Below are 17,925 nucleotides of genomic sequence, written 5' to 3' on the forward strand. Positions count from 1 at the left end.
TACTCGTTTAATCGCTGCGGTTCTAGATGAATTCGCATTCGACAAGAGTTCCAATAAATATCTTTCACCTTCATGTGCTGAATCTCGCCTTGCAACCTCTCCCCGAATTGGACTTTGAGGAGCTCCGCCTCCTCCAGGAAGTGCTGCCTTTGCCTGGACGATGACTCTTCCAGCTCCCGACGACATGCCTCCAGTTCCCTCGCCGAGGCTCCTTTAAGCTCCTATGACGGCACAACAATGTATTGTGTATTTGTTTCACAGAACTGAACAAATGCACCATTGTAAAGGATGGACGACTGTTTAAGCCTCGCTGTCTTCACCGATTTGAGACTGCAACAACACGTGACTAGGGACCCTAACGTACGACACACACCTGTAGCTGGAGTTGGTGCTGGTGCTGGAGTTGATCTTTCTCAGCTGTGTACGCCTGCGTGAGCTCTTGGAGAGCAGTGCTGTGTTGCTGCTCCAGTTCAAGAACCTGAGCAGATAAAATACTCTTTACTGCAGGGTCTGCAGGGTATCCAGAAAAAGATGGATGGGAGTACCTGTGTCTTCAGGGAACCCAGAGCTTTGCAGTGATCAGCATCCAATGACTCTTTTAAAGTGGACAGTTCTGTCTGTAGAAACAAAAGTCATTTCAAGGATGAAATGTTACCATCTAACAAAAGTGATTCATGACTTGTTGTTTGTTCACCTGGTGAACTTGGTTGAGCTCAGCTGCCAAGGCCTTGAACTTTTCAAGGTGTATCTGAGCGAGCTCCTTTCGCAGCTCCTCTCTGACGGTTTCCTGCTCTGCGGCGTAACGGGCCAGCAGGTGTTGATGCTCTACCTTTTGGTCCGTCAGGTCTTGATGGTGCCTCTGTTCCAGGTGTAACATTTCATCACGCAGAGCCTGGTATTACAAAGAAAGAAGGACGAGAAAAACTATCATTTATTAACTCCCAGGGCTTGTGTTTTTGGTGAGTTATTTATTTGCTTTTTTCCCCATTAACGCAGTGTTTACCTAGTATCAGCCCTTTTATTGGTATTAATAGGCCTGCGATTAGTGTAGTTCCAATAACGGTATCAGGAAGGGTACCGACACGACATTAAAATGGTGATTTTGTTATCTTTGAGTACAACCCCCACAATAATGTACTAAAACTGTCAGGTTTTAGAAGAGTTTGGTTATTTTTATTGTCAATAATCCACACTAAATAGGAAAAAAAAAGTCCTACTGGACTCACTTTGTATATTTTTTTCTATGAAATATTGTTAGTTTTTTTTAAGAGCCATGTCTGACCACATCCAAGTGAGTGTGCAGTTTGTTTTGTTTTTTAAAATTAAAAACAATTATAAATGGGTTTGTATTGGTACAGCTGGGTATCAGAATCAGTATCAGTATCCGGGGCCAAACAAAAGGAACAATAACAGCTGCAACAAAATATTCTTATAATAACCAATTAATCTGCATTTATTTTGTTAATTGATTAATTGGATTAAAAAAAATATATATATATCCTATTTAATCTCAAATTTGACATTATTTTGAATTGACACTGCAGTAACAGAAGTAACTAAATTTCAGTTGCTAGACCGTAACCCCATAAAAAGGGCAAATATTTTCACGATTTGTTTTCACAAAAGATAATATCTCTTGTTGAGAGGATGAAATATCAATAATCTGGCCCAGTTACAAATTATTTTTTAGTTACAATAGCTGTCAAACGCAGTTACAGTAAGTTTAAAAAAAAAAAAAAAAAACGTGTGGCCTTACATGTACTTCCTTCAAGTACGTGGCTTCCAAAGTATCCATATTACTGAGCATCCTCTTTTCCATTTCATCCATTTCTTCCTGGTGTTTACGAGCCAGTTCGGCTTCCCGGGCCTCCAGCTGGGCCTGACTGGTTTCTTGAAACAAGGCCTCGAGCGCTTCCAGGTCCTCCTTGCGCTTGGAATTGAGGGCCCCTTCCAAAGCGACAAGCTGGGCTTTGTGTTCCAAATGCAGTTGGGCAGTCACGGTCGCAAGCTGGTCCCCGTGCCTGGCGCAGAGCGAGTCCAGTTGCTCTTTGTGTTGGGCGCTGAGAGCGTCCAGCTCTTTGGCTTGTTTGTCCTCGAGGGCCGCTCGTTCCAGTTTCATCTCGTCGTGATGTTTGTTCCGCAGCGCCGCTAGAGAGATTTCATTCTTCTGGGTCAAACACTGCTCCAACATGGCCTTTTCTTCCTCGAATCTGAAAGTAAATAAATACATGTGCACCACTGTGAGGCTTGCTTTAGCCCTAACAATGGAAATAAAAAAGCCACGAAAAACCACATCATCTTTCTCACTGTGTATGTAATATCAACAGCGGCCAGAGGCGGCGCCAAAAATACAAAGATCAAGCACCAACGAATGAACTGGAATTATTAACTCATCTCCAAAACATTATTTCGGGTGCAGCCCACGTGGACAGGTACCAGTTGATCCGCGGACCGGTACCGGTCCGCAGACAGAGTGGTTGGGGACCACTGAATTAAATGATTGACCATTAAATATCAGATTCCCAGTAAATTTTCTACTATATCTTTCATCCTCCATGTAAGCGCTTATGGTTGTGTTGAATCAAAAAAAAGCATCTGTTTTCAGTTTAGGAAAAATCACCCAAATACTCGGTACAGTCCTAAGTAATATTGTGTGATGGTAATTGTCCAGTTTGTGTGTCTCTTCTGTAGGCATATTGCAAAATTTGCCAGTTTATCCCCCACCATCTCTTCCCCCAACGCCGTTTGACACATTTCTCACCGGTCTTGAGCTTGTTTCATTCTCTCCTCAGCCTGCTGTTGGAGCAAGATGGCAAGCTCTTTCATTTCCTTTGCTGCGCTGCTCTTCTCAAGCTGTAGTTCCACATCAGGCTGAGCTTTTAGAGTCTGTGGGTCTACAGTAGAAGTGTCAGTTTTACAAACCAAAGGAAGGTCACACTGTTGGTAATAATGCGAATCATCTTACACTCACTCATCGTTTCTGAGAGAACTTTTTGCAAGCGCGTCTTCTCTTCCACCTCCGCCTTGATAGTGGCCAGTTCAGCTTCGTGCTCCCCCCTCATCCTCTTCATCTCTTCCTTGCCTTCCTTGAAGCTGACACGCTCCTTATCAAAATCTCTTTTCAGCTGCGACAGATATTACAGCTTAACGCCCATAAGATCAAGATACAAGCGTGATTTTGAGAATTGTTCTCGTACCTTTTCAGTAGTCTTGTGCAGCTCCACATTTTGCCTGTTCATGTCGACCAGTGTGTTCTCCAAGGTGTGGATGAGGGTTAGGTTGGTGTGGAGCTCCTCGGTGGCGCACCATAAGCGAAGTTCAACCTCCACCTGATTGAAATGAGCATATCGTGTCAAACAGCAGCTGGTTTTAGTGTACATATTTAGCATTATGGTCTCACCTCCACTTGTCTCGCCATCTCCATGTGGACACGAGTGACCTCTGCAAGAAATGTGTTAAAGGTGAATTCATTTACGATGAACCCACACACATTTGAGGGTATGACATTCACTGAAAACCTCATCTAGTATTTATCATTTTTTGCGCTCAAGCTAAATGATATTACCTCATTCACCACCATTGATGGCTAAAGACATCAGAGATCCATTTTAAATGGGCTGGACCGTGTATGACGAGTCTTTTATTATTCTAATTACTGCAGGAATCTTTGTTTGGTAATCTGGTTTAACTCATTAACATTTTTTCAAATGCATTTGAGATTTTCCACTTTGCTGATGGCCCTTGAGTGCACCTAGTACACCTAATGTTATTTAGGATAGTATGCTAGCTGATACCATTAATGAGTCATACGCAGGTGGTTTGTTTATGTGAAATATGTCAAAATGCTACTACTAAATAAAGTTTGATTTGAGGCCTAGCAAATGGTACAGGAATAACGGGATATAGTAAAGCACCTTGTAAGTGACGATCGGAAAGTTTGGCTCGGAGCTGCTCTAGCTCCAAGGAATGGCGAGTCTTCATCTCCTGCAGTTCATTGTAGTAACGGTCTGTGAGATCTGAACGTACCTAACAGAACACACAGGATGAGGGGTGGAAAAAAAAAATCTTATTTTCAGGACACGACAGAGAAAAACAAGTTTAAAAGTGTAAAAATGGAACAATCGTGTCTTACTTGATGCAGTTCTTCTTTGAAGGATGATTGTAGGTCACTGAGCTCCAATTTTTGTTTGTCCCCCATTTGAATGTCCTGCATTTCCTAGATATGACAAAATATTGAGACAAATATTTTCTGTGTGTTCATTTGAGTCAATTTGGAAGCTCTGAGAGCATCAGCAGCAGAGGTATAAATACTGAAAAAATATATTATTTTACTTGAAAACCACCATATTGTAACATTAAAAAAGCCAAACATGTTCTATAGCATTTGTTTTCACAGATGGACCTGCTGTGTATTTTTTCAGCCAGTACTATAATTACAATGCTCATTCGTATTAAAGTATGCAAAATAAAGGCCTACAACGATTTATAAAGGAGTCACTATAACAACAGTTTGCAAAAAAAAAATGTTGGCTCATTGTTCCAAATAATCAATTCTGAATGTTCTAATGTCCTGTTCTTGTAAGATCATTAAAGACCATTACATTATATGTAGCTGATATTTGTAGACACCCAGAAACATTCACATCTAAGGATGTTATAGCATCCAATGAAACTAGCATGCATGTTTATGACACACTGGTGGCTCTAATTTTGAACATCATATTACAATATTTTTCAACTCATGTTCTCAGTATTCTTTAAGTTCACCTTTTGTTTGTCCCCTTTAAAACTGGTATTATATTGCACGCCATCCGTTTCCTCTTCAGGTGCATCTTGAGATGAGAAACTGCAGCGAATAGATGTCGAGATAAGCATTTAATTTGCATTATTTAGGGTATTACTTGAGGTGGCTATGATGGTGTACCTGTTGTCTTTGGTTTTAATTACAGACTCCTCCAAAGCACTCTCCACAAGTTTCAGCTGGAGCAGAGCGATTTCCTCTCTGTAGCTATCTTCAGAGACTCGCAAACGCTGCTCAAAGTACCTGAAAGGGAGGACAGGGACAAAAGAAAAATTGAATGCTATAATACAACTTAACTGAGTTACGAGCATTGTCTGAATGAATTAATCTCATAAGTCAAGGTGCAGTCAAAATGTTGGGCATGTTTTGATTGGCTGCATGTCATGAAATTGTTAAATGTCTGAATGAGCACTTTAATAGCTGGGAAACGGTGCATTCAGAACTATAACACACTAAAAAACATCACTGTAAGTGTTTACCTCCTCAGGCCTTCCAGCTCAGCTTCATTCTGCTCTTTGATTTCACGCTTTTGTTGGTTAAATTCGGCTTTGAGCCGCTCAATGTCGTCCACGCGGGATGCACGAGCCAACAGCTGCTCCTTCAGCTCTGAGATGACAAAAAAAAAAAAGAGTGGCAATTTGTCTGATGTTTAACATTTTCAGGGTTTTACCCCTCATCTGTGATGTCGCATTTCATTAGACTAGAACCAATCAGTATAATCTTCCTAATGTTCTCAGGTTGTTAAATCAATACTTCAGATGAAAAGACTGCTTGATGTCGGGTTAAATTGACCTTACCTCCTAGCTCTTGACGACTGGCTCTCATGCTCTCCAGCTGAGTCCACAGCTGACCTACTTCCTGCTGTGAGCTTGCCTTCAGCAGATCTTTCTCCTCCTGCAGCCGCGCCACCTGCTTGACAGAGCCAAAGCATGACGGCACAATTTAGCCTAAGGCACACTCGTGCAATCATCTAACGTGCTACGTTATGGCTAATATCTCGGTGAAGGGGAAGTGCTTGTGAGTGAGGAATCAATTTTAGAGAAAATCCCACCGCAAGTATAATCCATCAGGATAATCTGACTGATTGGAAGGTAGTGAAAAAGCTCAAATTTGGTCTTATTGTCACCTCTTCCTGCAGCTGCCGTTGCTTCTCCTCTAGTTGGCGCACTTGCTGCTCTCTCTCCTGAAGCAAGGAATTGTGGCTGGACATCAACTCATCTCGAGAACCTGCACGTCATTTAGACAATAAATACCTAAAATAGTGAGAAAGCATTCACAGCACTTTACCTAAAAGATCGAGAACTTACAGAGAGCGGCTTTTCTGTCTTCCTGGGATTGCTTCAGTTCCTCCTCAAGTTTCTGCTTTTGCTTCTGGCTGGTGAGCTCAAAGCTCTCAAGACACGCTTTCGACTGCTTCAGCTCCGCCCGAGTGTGGGACAAAGACTCCTTGGCTTCTGCTAAAGCTTGGCTGACCTGAGCGAGTGAGGCTTGTGTTTTGGAGAGTTCTGCTTGGGTGCAGGCAAGGTTTTCTTGAAGCGTTGACTGGCTCCTTTCGGCTTCGGTTACCCACTCTGACCTTAGAAGCTGTACAAAGAAAAAAAAAATTAAATGACCTCAAGCCATACACAGAAAAATAGTAATTTGAAGTATTTCGGAAAACCTGACATGTATCTCTTTTGTCTGCTTCTCCTCCATGGAACCTTTCTCATCAGCAAACCTCTGCTTCAATTCTTCTGAACTCCCAGAAAAACAATAAGATTAAAAAAAATGCTGAAAAAGATTAACTAAAGCCCTCTGAAATGAACCACTCACCCATGTCACGTTGATGCAATTCATGCAGTGTCATATTCAGCTCCCTGATGCTGTCCAGTTCCAACTGGTGCTGGTCCTGCAGGGAGGCCTGGACCTTAGCGAGAGCAGTCTCCTGGGAGACCTCAAGCTGGGATGCGTGGAAGTTTGTCAGGGTCATGCGCAAAGCTTCCAGCTCTTGGCTCCTCTTGGCCTTTGCAGGCGAGGAGAAAAAGGAGGTGCAGACAACCACTCAATAAATAAATTGAGCTCAAAGTTACTGTGAGGTTCCTCACCTGTGCCTGTTCCATTTCAACCTGGTGTGCAGCCTCCAGACTCTCCGTCACCTCAATGGAGACTTGCGTCTTCAACCGACTGAGCTCCTCGTCGTGTTTCTCTTTCAGCTCCCACAGCATTCGCTCATGCTCGCGTTCAGTCACCTGCAAGGGGGATTGTTTAAATTTCAAATTCAACAATCATTTAGAGTTCACATTTTAAACGCTACTATTTGTACTTTATTTCATTATTACTTAAAAGAAAATAGAATAAGTGTCAACAATGTAGTTACTTTGAAGTAACCTAAGTATGGAATTTTAAAATCTCAATTTTTTAAATGTAGATTTCTATTCCTACGAATAATTTGAATTTTATTTACTATTATTTAATGAAGCAACATGTTTTAGTATGCATACACTACACACAGTTGTTGGTAATAGTTTTTCTAATAAAAGTATTTATAATTTAACGTTTAGCATAACAATGAATTGTCTTTATTTGACATGAACTAATGTAATGTAATGAATTTTAACAATTTAGAATTATTTTATTGCATAAACAAGGCAGTAATAAAATGTATATATAATTGACTTATGATTAAAAATTCAATGATTATTCAAACTATTTCATGTTAAATGTATACATATTACAGTTTATTTGATTTATTTTTTCTATTTAATTATTTACAATAATTAGGTAACCAATCATTGAATGAGATACGAATACATTTTGATTAAGCAAAATTTGAAAAACATAAATGAATGCAAAAATGACAGTAGAATAAAATTGAATATAACATCTTACAATTCATGATATAAAATATGTAAAGATAGCGGGCACAATTAAAGAGTGATAAAGATCCTATTTGACCAGCTGGCCATTCTTTGCTTACACCAGCAATAAACCGTGGAGAATACCTGTTTAATTAGGCCGATCTGTCTCTTCTGCTCCTGCTCCATGGCCGTTTTTTGCGCCAGCAGTTCAGTTTGCATGCGGCTGTTCAATTCTGACATCTACACAAATGTGCAGGGGGAAAAACGAAACAAAACAAACAAACAAAAATGATCACGGTAATTGATCACCACACATCGTCTTTTAAATATTACTATTTAGAATAAAAAAATACCTCTCGTTGATGTAGATCCAAGAGATCTGCAATCTCTTGCTGGTGGGACACCCGGAGCCTCTCAGTCGCCTCCTCCACAACCAAGACCTGCCTCTCCATCAAGGCTTTCACCTCCTCCTCGTGTTCCTTCCTGAGCTCCTCCAAGATTTCCCTCACATTTTCAACTTCTTTGTCCTTCTCCCGTCTTTCGTCCTCCCATTTCTCTCTCTCTTCAGCCAACTGTGAGTAGGAAAAAAAGAAAAACATACTGAAGTTCATCTTACCAAGTCAAAACGGCCATCAACAAAATCCAAGAATCAACCCAATTCAGTTGCATGCATACAGTAGCCCTGAATCCAGTTGTTTATGCAGCATGCGTATGTGTAAATGTGTATGTACACACTAGCTGGTGGTGGGTTCTTCAAATACCTCAATATGACTGCTTATACTAGCATCTTGTGACGTCTATATTGTGACTGGTAAGTCTCACCTCTGCATCCTTGGCTTGTAGCAAGTTTTCAAACTGTTCAAGTTCCTCCCTGAGCACCTGTTCCATCTTCTCCATTTGTTCACTCATCTCCTTTTCTTTGCTCCAGAATCTGTCTTCGTTCCGCTTTGCCAGAGCTCGGGCCTCCTCCAGGTTGACAATCTCAGCTTCCAGTTCACTCTTTCGCTTCTCAGCACTTTGCAAAATACTGTGCTTTTTCTCCAGTTCTCCCTGTAGGCTTTCTATCTCCGTTTGCAGGGCTAGTAGCTGGGCACTTGTGCTTTGGAGCTCCTCCGTTGTTCGGTCCATGGTCATGGTTTTTTCATCCAATAAGGCAGATGTGGACTGATACCGTCCTTTCGTCTCTTCAAGCTCCAATAGGAGTTCATTATAATTTGCCTTAAAGAGGAAAGAGATAACGCTGTAGTCTCACAATGGGGACATTTGCATAATTGCAGCTGCAAAAATTGATACAAGACAAAGATGCTGTAGATGTATCAATACATATTAAAAATATTTTATGGCTGGTTTATGTCTTCATTAGTGTATAGATTTTGCAAGAGAGGGTTTTAGTACTGTATTTAAACGCATTCCTGTAATCTGTATTGGTTCATGGGAGAGATGATGTTGAGTTCTATTTCTGGTCTTTTTATACTCTTACCTGAAGTGTTTGCAGACTGTTGTCAGCATATAAAGTTCCATCCGTAGACTGCTTCCTCTCCTCGAGAGACACTTTTTCCAGCATCTCCTGCTGGTTTTGTTGCGACAGGAAAGGTGCCCCGTTGTCCTCGTTCAGTTCATCAGATAGTTTACTCTCATCCACTGAAGGCAAAAGCAGGGAGGTTTCAGCTGAGATTTCTGCAATTTTTTCCTCCATTAAGGCATGCGGTTTGTTGTTAAGGCCATCCTCTTCGAGTGTTTTCAAGTACACTGCCTCCTCTGCGCATCTCCTCCTTTCCTTCTCCTCCTCGAGCTCCCTGAGGGCTTCCATGAGCTCCTCTGTAACTTGAGCCCACCTGGACAAAGATGTTACTGATGTTTACACTGGTCAAAAATCAAGAAAAGTTCTCCATCTCTGCAAGACACTTTTGAACTTTGCATCTTACCTGTTCCTAGCCTCCTCCAGCTCTTCTGTGGTCTTGCAAACCTCCTCTCGCAAAACATTCAAGTCATGGTCCTTCATTAACAACTCCTCACGGAGCTCCCCGCACTGTTGACTCAGCAGCTCTTTGGCCAGGTCCGTCTCTCCGAAAAGTTGCTCGGAAATGTTGCTCGAGCTTACCGGTTCAAAGACGGAGTCGTTGAGCAACAGGCCATTTGAACTATCAGCCACACAAAGGCCAGGGGAACTGTTGTGGATGTCTGAGTCCTCTTTGGGGGGGCAGTTGGAGATGGACAGTGGAGGTCCGTCGCACAAAATGTCACTCTTAGGCTCAAAGCTGTAAGAAAAAGGGGCAAAAAAAGTTTATTCAATCCCTTGGCTGATAATAAATCAGTTAAAACAGTCTTAACTCTAAGGAACTACTTATTTTAATTGTAACATTTCTGTTATTTTGAAATTTTTAAGAGCTTGACTGATTGCACAAAAATAAACCTTGAGCTCCCTCAACATTGTTACTATTTTACAACAAAGATCTGGAGAAAAATCTATATTAAAAAAAATAATAAACATCAATTTTAAAAACTGAAAATTTGCTCATAAACATGCTTAAAGGGGCACTGTGTAAGATTTGACAGTTTTTCATTACGTTTCATTCCATTTTGTTACAATTTTACAACAAAGATGTTGCCAATATATATATATATATATATATATATATATATATATATATGCATAACTGAAAATTTGCGAATAAAAATGCTTAAATCTGTGTAAGATTTGACAATTTTTCATTACGGACATTAAAAGGTGCTGCATTTACCATTGTCCATAGCTATAAAAAATATGGCAGCCTCCGGAAAAGTGCCACCCCCCCATGTAATATAATCTAATGATAACTAGACCAATGATTACATTTAAAGCATACTGTTGGTCATTAATAACACATTTATTTGCAAGTTTTTTAAATTTATAATCATTGAATTTATTCCTTTTTAATCAAAAGTGCTTGAAATTTTACACAATGTCCAATTAAGGTCAAGAGTTTGAGGTTGTTGTTTTTTTTTTTTTCCCTTCGCCAATATTTTTCTTTTTAGGTCAGCTCCAAATATCGGCCTACTTGACTACTTATAATAGGTTATAAATAAAATATTGGCCTATCGATACCGGTATCCAACTCAAGGACCACAGGCCAGATCCTGTTCAAACTGACAACAAAAAAAAAAACAAGAGAGGAAACAAGAAAATAAAAAGTGATCCAACCTCTGTTCAGAAGAGACATCCAGCTGACTGCAAGGCCCGACCATTGAAGATTGTGTAAAATAGCGCTCCATCAGAAGGTTCCCAGAAAACGATACATTCATGTTGTCCTGAATTGATTCAATGTCACTGCTTTTGTCGGGACTGGTGATCTCAGCAAGACTAATCCCAGCTTTGGCTTGATTCTGGAGGTTCTTGGAAGCTTTCAGTCCAGTGACTTCTTTTGTGCTCTCCTCCAACAACCGGTTGACTCTCACCAGCTCGTCCTCCAGGTTCCGGGTGAAGGCGGATTCCTGCTCGCGCCATCTCCTGTTTGACTCTTCCTCCTCATCAAGCTTCGTCCTCAGCTGCAGCAACTCTCCGTTGAGCACCTCCTTCTCCTTTTGGCAGTTACTCCGGACTTGGCTCAGTTGAGTCTGCAGCTCCTTTTTTTCGAGCTCCATTAACATAAGCGCATGTCGGTTGTTCTCCTTCTCTTTTTCCAGTTCAGAACACAGACGCAGGCAGTTGTCCTCCTCCTCTCGTAGCTTAGTCCTCAGCTCTGAAAGGACGGCGTCCGTCTCGTTCTCGCTGTCAGTGCCGAAGCCCTCTGCACTCCCCGACTGGTCCGTGGAAGCCTCTTCCGTGCTGAGGTCCTCATTTTGGGAGTTGTGCCGCCGCCGCTGTCGCTTGGACGCATCACAGACGTCTGCTCCCGGATGATTTTTAAGGCGTTGGAAGCCCTCACTCGTCTGTGTCACAGAATATTGACAGATTCGGTTTAGTTACGAAATCCAACTTGAGGATGCGACCTGTCTTATGTCAGGGGGGAAAAAAAAAGTTGGGGCAAAGGAGAAAGACTCAAAAACAGAAAACCCCAAGTTTGTTTTAATTTCCCCCCCAAAAAAAGTGACAATAAAGTTATGTTTAGTTATTGCAAAATGGAAAACCTCTGCTACAGTGGTATTTCGAAAAACAAAGACCGCCCTGCCTTGTTGCACCACCTAGTGGCTGATATTTGTCCTTAAAAACATTTTCTAATTTAGCAGCAGTAGTTGGCTGGCTTTCATTAAAGACAATGTTAGCACATGGAGGGTCCCAAAAACCACCTGTCACCACAAAAAATACATACTGGATTGGTTTTAGGTGTTCACATTTTAAACAGTAGGGATAGTCAAGCATTAAATGTGCTCATAAAATATTATTGCATTGCGTATTGTGCTTTGTAGCATTGTGTATTAAGTCATTTTAAGGACACTATTAAATGGGTAATGTACATATAACATTATGTAGGTGTGAACTAAAGGGTAGTATTTGTTCAACTCAAATTATAATTGCTAGCGCGCTAATGCTAATCACCGTTGCTAACCGGTTAGCATAAGCATATTTTGTTGAGTGTCTTAATCAGAACCTGAAACAAAAATTGAAATTTGAAAGTATTTTAATTTCTCAACATTGCTCCAAAATTACTTGCACGTCAAAAGCAATCCTTTCTTGGTTCTCATGAAACTAATGCTCCCCGATTTGCTCCCTAAAGAGAAAAAAATAAATGTTCTATGACGTTTCATGATCTAAGGAGCTATATAGATTCCTAGGAACCGGACCACTAAAATTTCGGGTCATTTCAGTAGCAATTTTGCATTGCGTATACCTGTTGGAGCTGTTTCTGGAGATCTTGCATCTGGCCGGCAAGGGACTGCACTTCCAGCTGGTACTCATCTCGACTAGCCTGGGTCTCCTGCAGTTTGGAGCTAAGCTTGGAGATGATCTCATTACGCTTCTCCACCGCCTGCTTTAACTGCTGCGAAAAATGAGCAAAACACCAGTTTGGCTGTTTGATTTTGGCTGAGTATTTCATACTCATGACTTCTCTATAACGCTAATTATGATTTATTAATGAGTTAGCATAGTACATAAAATTTTGGACCCGGCTGTGACAAGTACATTGATCAAGAGTTACCTGCAACTGTTCTTGACTGGTGAGCGCAACCAGCTCCTCATCCCTCAGTTCACCGATGTGGGAAATGATCGTCTCTGTGCTGAGAAGCTCACCCTTCCGTTGTTGAGCCTCTACATTTTTGGGGTTCTACAGAAACGGACATGGTGAGCATGCTACACGTTTCCTAGGAAAATATATAATTTTTAAAAAATGCAAACAAAACACACTAGCTTATCGTGGTGGAAAGGCTGCAAATGTCAGTTAATACGGGACATGTTGCCATGACAACAGGGCTCGCAGGCAACATGATGGTTAGTGACCCATTTCTGTAATGTATGTTTGCAAAGCGGAGAGAAGGGTAACAGGGTTACTTGTTAAAGCAAGCAACGAGGATGCAAATCACGGCGATACACACTGCGCATGCCGAGATGTTTGCGCCACCGTGTCACCACTCACCACAAAGACAAATTGGAATCAAAGACTTGCGCAAGAACACAAAACTAGCAAGTCAAATGTTATTTTGGCCAGGTTACTATCCATTAAACTGTTTATTTGGAATTGTGATAAAAAAAAAAAAAAAACTAAGCCAGGAATTGGAGCTGTCAACATTAATCGTTTAATCGATAACTCATTGATTATCAAATTAATCAACAACTATTTCAATAAGGAAGTAATGGTCAGTCATTTTAATTGAAGAGATCTAAAAATCCTCAAATTTCAGCCTCTGAACAGTATTTATTTTTTATTTATAGTCCTTTGTGAAATTAGGTTATCGTTTAGGTTTAGGAAAAATATGACATTTGATTTTACTTTGCGAAAACGATGGCCGAACTACTGACTTAATCCAACAAGGGTGGCGAGTAGAACATCCATTCCTCTTGTGTAATATTGCTTAATTGTTGTTCTTTTATTTTGATCAATTAACCATGCTAAATAAACAAGAATAATCTGTAAATGATCTCTAAATGAGAAACATTGTTTTCTTATTGCGAAGTAAAATGTTATCAGATTATTCGTTTAAAGTGATTCCAAAAGTATTCAATAGAGACAGGCAGCCCTTGAATTAATGTTGCACTGACCAAATTTTGAGACTCGTCGCAGGCATGCTGGAGCCTATCCCAGCGGCCTTAGATCTCTAAAGCTTTAAGTTAAACATCCATCCATTTTCTTTGCTTGTCCGATAAAATTTCTAAGAATAGTTGTCGATCAATCTGATAAGCGAATAGTTTTCGATTAATCGATTGATTTTGACATAGTTAATCTGTTAAAAAAAAAAAACTGCAAAGACTGGCAAAACGATTGGCTGATTTTAATTGGCCATACCTTGTGTATAAAGTTCCTGTCCGGCTCTTTATGATTTGGTGGCACTACGTGGGAATCTTGCGTCGCACCGTCATCCTGCGCGACAGCCGGGCCCGTCCTCTTCGGCGCCTTTTTCGCCGCCCCCGCACCGTTGCTCTTCGCCCGCTTCTGTCGGAAGCTAGCAAGCTGCGCAGGAAGGACAGCGAGAGGTAGACGGACACATAGGTCAGCACAGCCGAGCACCACCACACCAGTAGCATGGCGGACTTTTTTTTTTTTTTTGGGGAGGGGGGAGAAAAAGCGAAGTCACGAAAAGTCTGTCATCATCCCCCTTCTGATGAATTGATGTGGTACAGAAAAAAGTTGAAGAAATCCTAAACCTGAGCTCAGAAGAGGCCACGCACGCAAAACATTTTGAAACATTCACAATCCAATTCATGAAGCTTCTCCTACTCTTTCTCTCTTTGCTCGTCTCCCGCTCTCATTTTTTAAGCAGCTTAAATCAGACTAGTCCTACACGTTGTGACAGAGACCCCCCCATCCACACGTGACCACCATTTTGTAGACGCCGGTGGCAGATTCTCCTGACGCTCCTTCACCTCATCATAATGTCAGCGTTGCGCGGCGCCGAGGGACGCACAAACTCTGAATAAGGGATGGTATGAGTCTAGACGGAGGAAAAGGGGGCGGAGCACCTGCAGCATTCATACGGAGAGGAGGAGACAAAGCGGCGTGCGTGTGTGTGCATGAGAGCGTTCAATTCGATTCAAGATGACATGGCCTTGGGAGAGTTACTTGTTGCTCTGTGTGAGGAGTCACGCGCATGCGCACGCTGCCTTCTTACTACTGCTTTCAGCCCTCCTACTGTGAACTAGAGCTGATTTGGAAAAATAATCAAGAATCCTTTTCACCGCCTCTGCTCGCTCAAAGCACAAATAATTCCCATGACTGGCACATTAGAAGCGCCATGCCTAGCCCATGGCTATAAAGCAGCCGAAGAAAAGGGCTGTTATTTTGTCAACAGCAAACCCACTCCTTGAGATGCCTGATGAGATTACAGTGAAAACACTTTGTATGGATGGACTTTTTTTTGGGAGGAATCAAAACACCACAAATTAAAGTGACAGCATCAAAGAACCATAGCAACACTATTCATGGTTTGACCACGCCCCCTCGAACAAGGACAGTGAAAAAAGCAGAACACCCTGATTGAACACCAGCAAAGGTTTTCGGTCCAAAAGAGAAGAACAAAGTCAAACCGTCTCAATCCTTACTTACCGACTGCTGGCGCGGCGTGTTAAGTGACTTCTGCGTAGAGAATATCAAGGATTCAAGATTAAATATTTGACCTAAATTTAGCAAGGAGCTGCTAGAGTAAGTCTAACCTACTGTGGTCACCATGTTAAAAAAAAAAAAAAAAATCTGAAAAAGGTTCAGAGTCCTTAATATTAGTCAAGGATGCAATATTTTGATATTTGACACATTATTGTTATTAAGTGCATTAGGAGGATTTGCTCTGAACCTTTTCCACCGGAGCACGGTGAAAATTCCCTCTGGGCTGCTGCTGAGTTGCTAGGGTGCTGTAATCTGAGAACCTTTGATACGATTCCATAATTTATTTATATTAACTTAATTTGTAAAAACATAATTTACAGTTGATGTAGATGCAAATTTGATGCAAAAACGTTCTTAGAAAATACTATTTGATTCCTACATTTAATCTAGCAAATTAGGATTAGCAAAATGTTGTTTTTACATCAACCTGATCCTGCTTGCACTGTAAGAATGTTGAGAACGGTTGTTTTTTTGTTTTGCTCTAATACTGCACGATATTGAGAAAACAAACGATATGGGTGTTTAGGATAGCGACGTAGAGGATATTACAATACTGAAGATATATACCCCCGGATAGTTTCATTATAAAATGAAATAAAATAAATCATAGATCAAAACAAGACTCAATTTACTCTTATCTATTTCAAAGCAATGATTTTTTTTAAAGATATTTCGCGTTAGTACTTAGTCTAGAAACTGTCCTCCTGCTGGTAACGCATTTGAGGATGCATTAGAATAGTTAATTGAAATAAATGCGTACAATTCCAAGTGTAATTTATTGCATGCTCCGTTATCACGATTATATTTTTTTGATATACCGCAGTGCGATCAGCAATGGTTTAGATTAAATACGGCGTTACAACATCATGGTTTCACCTTTTTGTTTACATTTTACCCAACGAATGTATGTAGTATAGGGAAAAAATGTTCCTGAGAAGACTACAAATTTCTCGTGTAGGAATTGCGTTCTGTAAAGCAGGTCGTTTCCCTTTATTCAAAGCGCAATGGTTTCATATAAATTTGCGCTTTTTAGGGGATGCAACGACTTTTTTCCTTCAATGCAAAAGAACTGCGCCGATTTGAAAACATCGATGTTATTGTAATCACGATTGGACCAACTTGCCCGCGTTTCAAGCGCCCAAGAGTTTAGGTCGCAGTTTTATTATTGCCGCTAATAAAAAAAAATAAAGGAAAGGAGTCGGACATACGTAATAATATTCCTTTAAAAAAAGTTGTGATCATTGAGAGTTAATCTGTGACAATAGAGTTGGCTAACCTGCTAGCATCCAAACATTAGCGTGCGCGCACATTTAGCACAGCCACAAACCTTTGCTCTCCCAGCCTCTAGTTTCCTCTGGCGTTCATCTTCGTCCATTTCCCGGCCAAGAAAAGCAGCATTAAAATGCAGGCCACGCGTCCCAAGCGACCGGAAAGCACAACCTTTATTCCTTCCAAACGCAAGTTAACATTTAGAAATCTTCAAGCTTCCTTGAGACACAAAACTGTCAAACACTATTCAATATGGCCGCCAAGTGATTTGGAGGGTTCTGAAGGAAAGAGCCAATGAAATTCGTCGCTCCCCGCATCTTCGGCCAATGGGATTGTGGGTGAAATCGACAGGCTCATGAAAAGAAAGCGCCCCTCGCCTCATCTCAAAAGTTGATGACCAATCAAATCCCTCGTTGCAACCGCTTGATCTGATCAAAGACAAGGCAATGGAATATCAAGAAACCGTAGTATAAAATTATTGTTTAACGTAGAATGGACAATAAACAAAATATAGTTATAATTTTATAAAACGCTGTGAATTTGTAACTAACAATGAGGGCATTTGGTGTTCGTCGTCAACCCTCAGTGGTATGTCATGCCCACCTGTAAGGCCACGCCCCCGACCTTGACTCGTTGGTCATTGAGATAAAAACGGAACACCATGGACTCTTGATTTATACCAAAAAAGAAATATAATATATAATACTTCTGGTTTAATCGTCCACGCCCCCCCCCCCCCGGGAACATTCTATGTTCTGCATTTAACAGTAAAAACAAAACAAAAACAAAAACAAAAACAAAACAAAAAAACGTCACAATGCAGAAAATGAAAAACATACGGTATAGGATAAGATAAACAAAACAAGCGCTTTCTGGTGACGTAATATTTTAGTGGCGAGACGTTGTTCATGACGTTGTTTTTCGTCATTTTAATAACTAAATAGTAAATAGTTGACCGAGGTCGAACAAATAAGTAAATATACAGTCAACATTTTACATGATGAATCATTAAAGAAAACAAAAAAAGGAACCGCCCGAACAGGGACTTGAACCCTGGACCCTCAGATTAAAAGTCTGATGCTCTACCGACTGAGCTATCCGGGCTCTTCCTATCTGTGTCAATTGTTAGTTATACAAAGCTGAGTCCATTGAACCATCCCCTTTTGAGGTTCATTTGCATCTGTAAAGACATCTAAAATTCTATCGCCCGAACAGGGACTTGAACCCTGGACCCTCAGATTAAAAGTCTGATGCTCTACCGACTGAGCTATCCGGGCTCTATCAT

The 17,925-nt window shown here is 40.9% G+C and overlaps 1 protein-coding gene and 2 non-coding genes across 3 annotated transcripts in view; all 3 read right to left on the reverse strand.

The window, feature by feature from the left end:
• Positions 1–16,872, reverse strand: part of pcnt (pericentrin) — a 39,662-nt gene extending 22,790 nt beyond the window's left edge. The window contains exons 1-31 of the mRNA XM_088433342.1: positions 16,699–16,872; positions 15,315–15,344; positions 14,058–14,222; positions 12,756–12,881; positions 12,447–12,596; positions 10,820–11,547; positions 9,564–9,896; positions 9,119–9,473; positions 8,461–8,856; positions 7,992–8,210; positions 7,783–7,878; positions 6,886–7,029; positions 6,614–6,803; positions 6,467–6,534; positions 6,109–6,385; positions 5,928–6,028; positions 5,599–5,710; positions 5,281–5,407; positions 4,925–5,044; positions 4,768–4,846; positions 4,133–4,216; positions 3,915–4,026; positions 3,401–3,441; positions 3,198–3,329; positions 2,972–3,125; positions 2,762–2,894; positions 1,757–2,210; positions 695–892; positions 546–617; positions 374–478; positions 69–221 (exon numbers count right to left, since the gene is read on the reverse strand). Coding sequence (XP_088289468.1) covers positions 69–221; positions 374–478; positions 546–617; positions 695–892; positions 1,757–2,210; positions 2,762–2,894; positions 2,972–3,125; positions 3,198–3,329; positions 3,401–3,441; positions 3,915–4,026; positions 4,133–4,216; positions 4,768–4,846; positions 4,925–5,044; positions 5,281–5,407; positions 5,599–5,710; positions 5,928–6,028; positions 6,109–6,385; positions 6,467–6,534; positions 6,614–6,803; positions 6,886–7,029; positions 7,783–7,878; positions 7,992–8,210; positions 8,461–8,856; positions 9,119–9,473; positions 9,564–9,896; positions 10,820–11,547; positions 12,447–12,596; positions 12,756–12,881; positions 14,058–14,222; positions 15,315–15,344; positions 16,699–16,746 — 5,502 coding nt within the window. The 5' untranslated portion in view covers positions 16,747–16,872. The remainder of the gene's footprint in view (positions 1–68; positions 222–373; positions 479–545; positions 618–694; positions 893–1,756; positions 2,211–2,761; positions 2,895–2,971; positions 3,126–3,197; positions 3,330–3,400; positions 3,442–3,914; positions 4,027–4,132; positions 4,217–4,767; positions 4,847–4,924; positions 5,045–5,280; positions 5,408–5,598; positions 5,711–5,927; positions 6,029–6,108; positions 6,386–6,466; positions 6,535–6,613; positions 6,804–6,885; positions 7,030–7,782; positions 7,879–7,991; positions 8,211–8,460; positions 8,857–9,118; positions 9,474–9,563; positions 9,897–10,819; positions 11,548–12,446; positions 12,597–12,755; positions 12,882–14,057; positions 14,223–15,314; positions 15,345–16,698) is intronic.
• Positions 16,873–17,671: 799 nt separating this feature from the next.
• trnak-uuu (transfer RNA lysine (anticodon UUU)) lies at positions 17,672–17,744 on the reverse strand. The gene has a single exon. It is a non-coding gene; the product is annotated as a tRNA-Lys (tRNA).
• A 100-nt stretch (positions 17,745–17,844) lies between these two features.
• trnak-uuu (transfer RNA lysine (anticodon UUU)) lies at positions 17,845–17,917 on the reverse strand. The gene has a single exon. It is a non-coding gene; the product is annotated as a tRNA-Lys (tRNA).
• Positions 17,918–17,925: the final 8 nt, after the last annotated feature.

The sequence above is a fragment of the Hippichthys cyanospilos genome, chromosome 14, assembly GCF_059441005.1.
Source record: "Hippichthys cyanospilos isolate Australia breed blue-spotted pipefish chromosome 14, RoL_Hcya_1.0, whole genome shotgun sequence".
Lineage (NCBI taxonomy): Eukaryota > Metazoa > Chordata > Actinopteri > Syngnathiformes > Syngnathidae > Hippichthys > Hippichthys cyanospilos.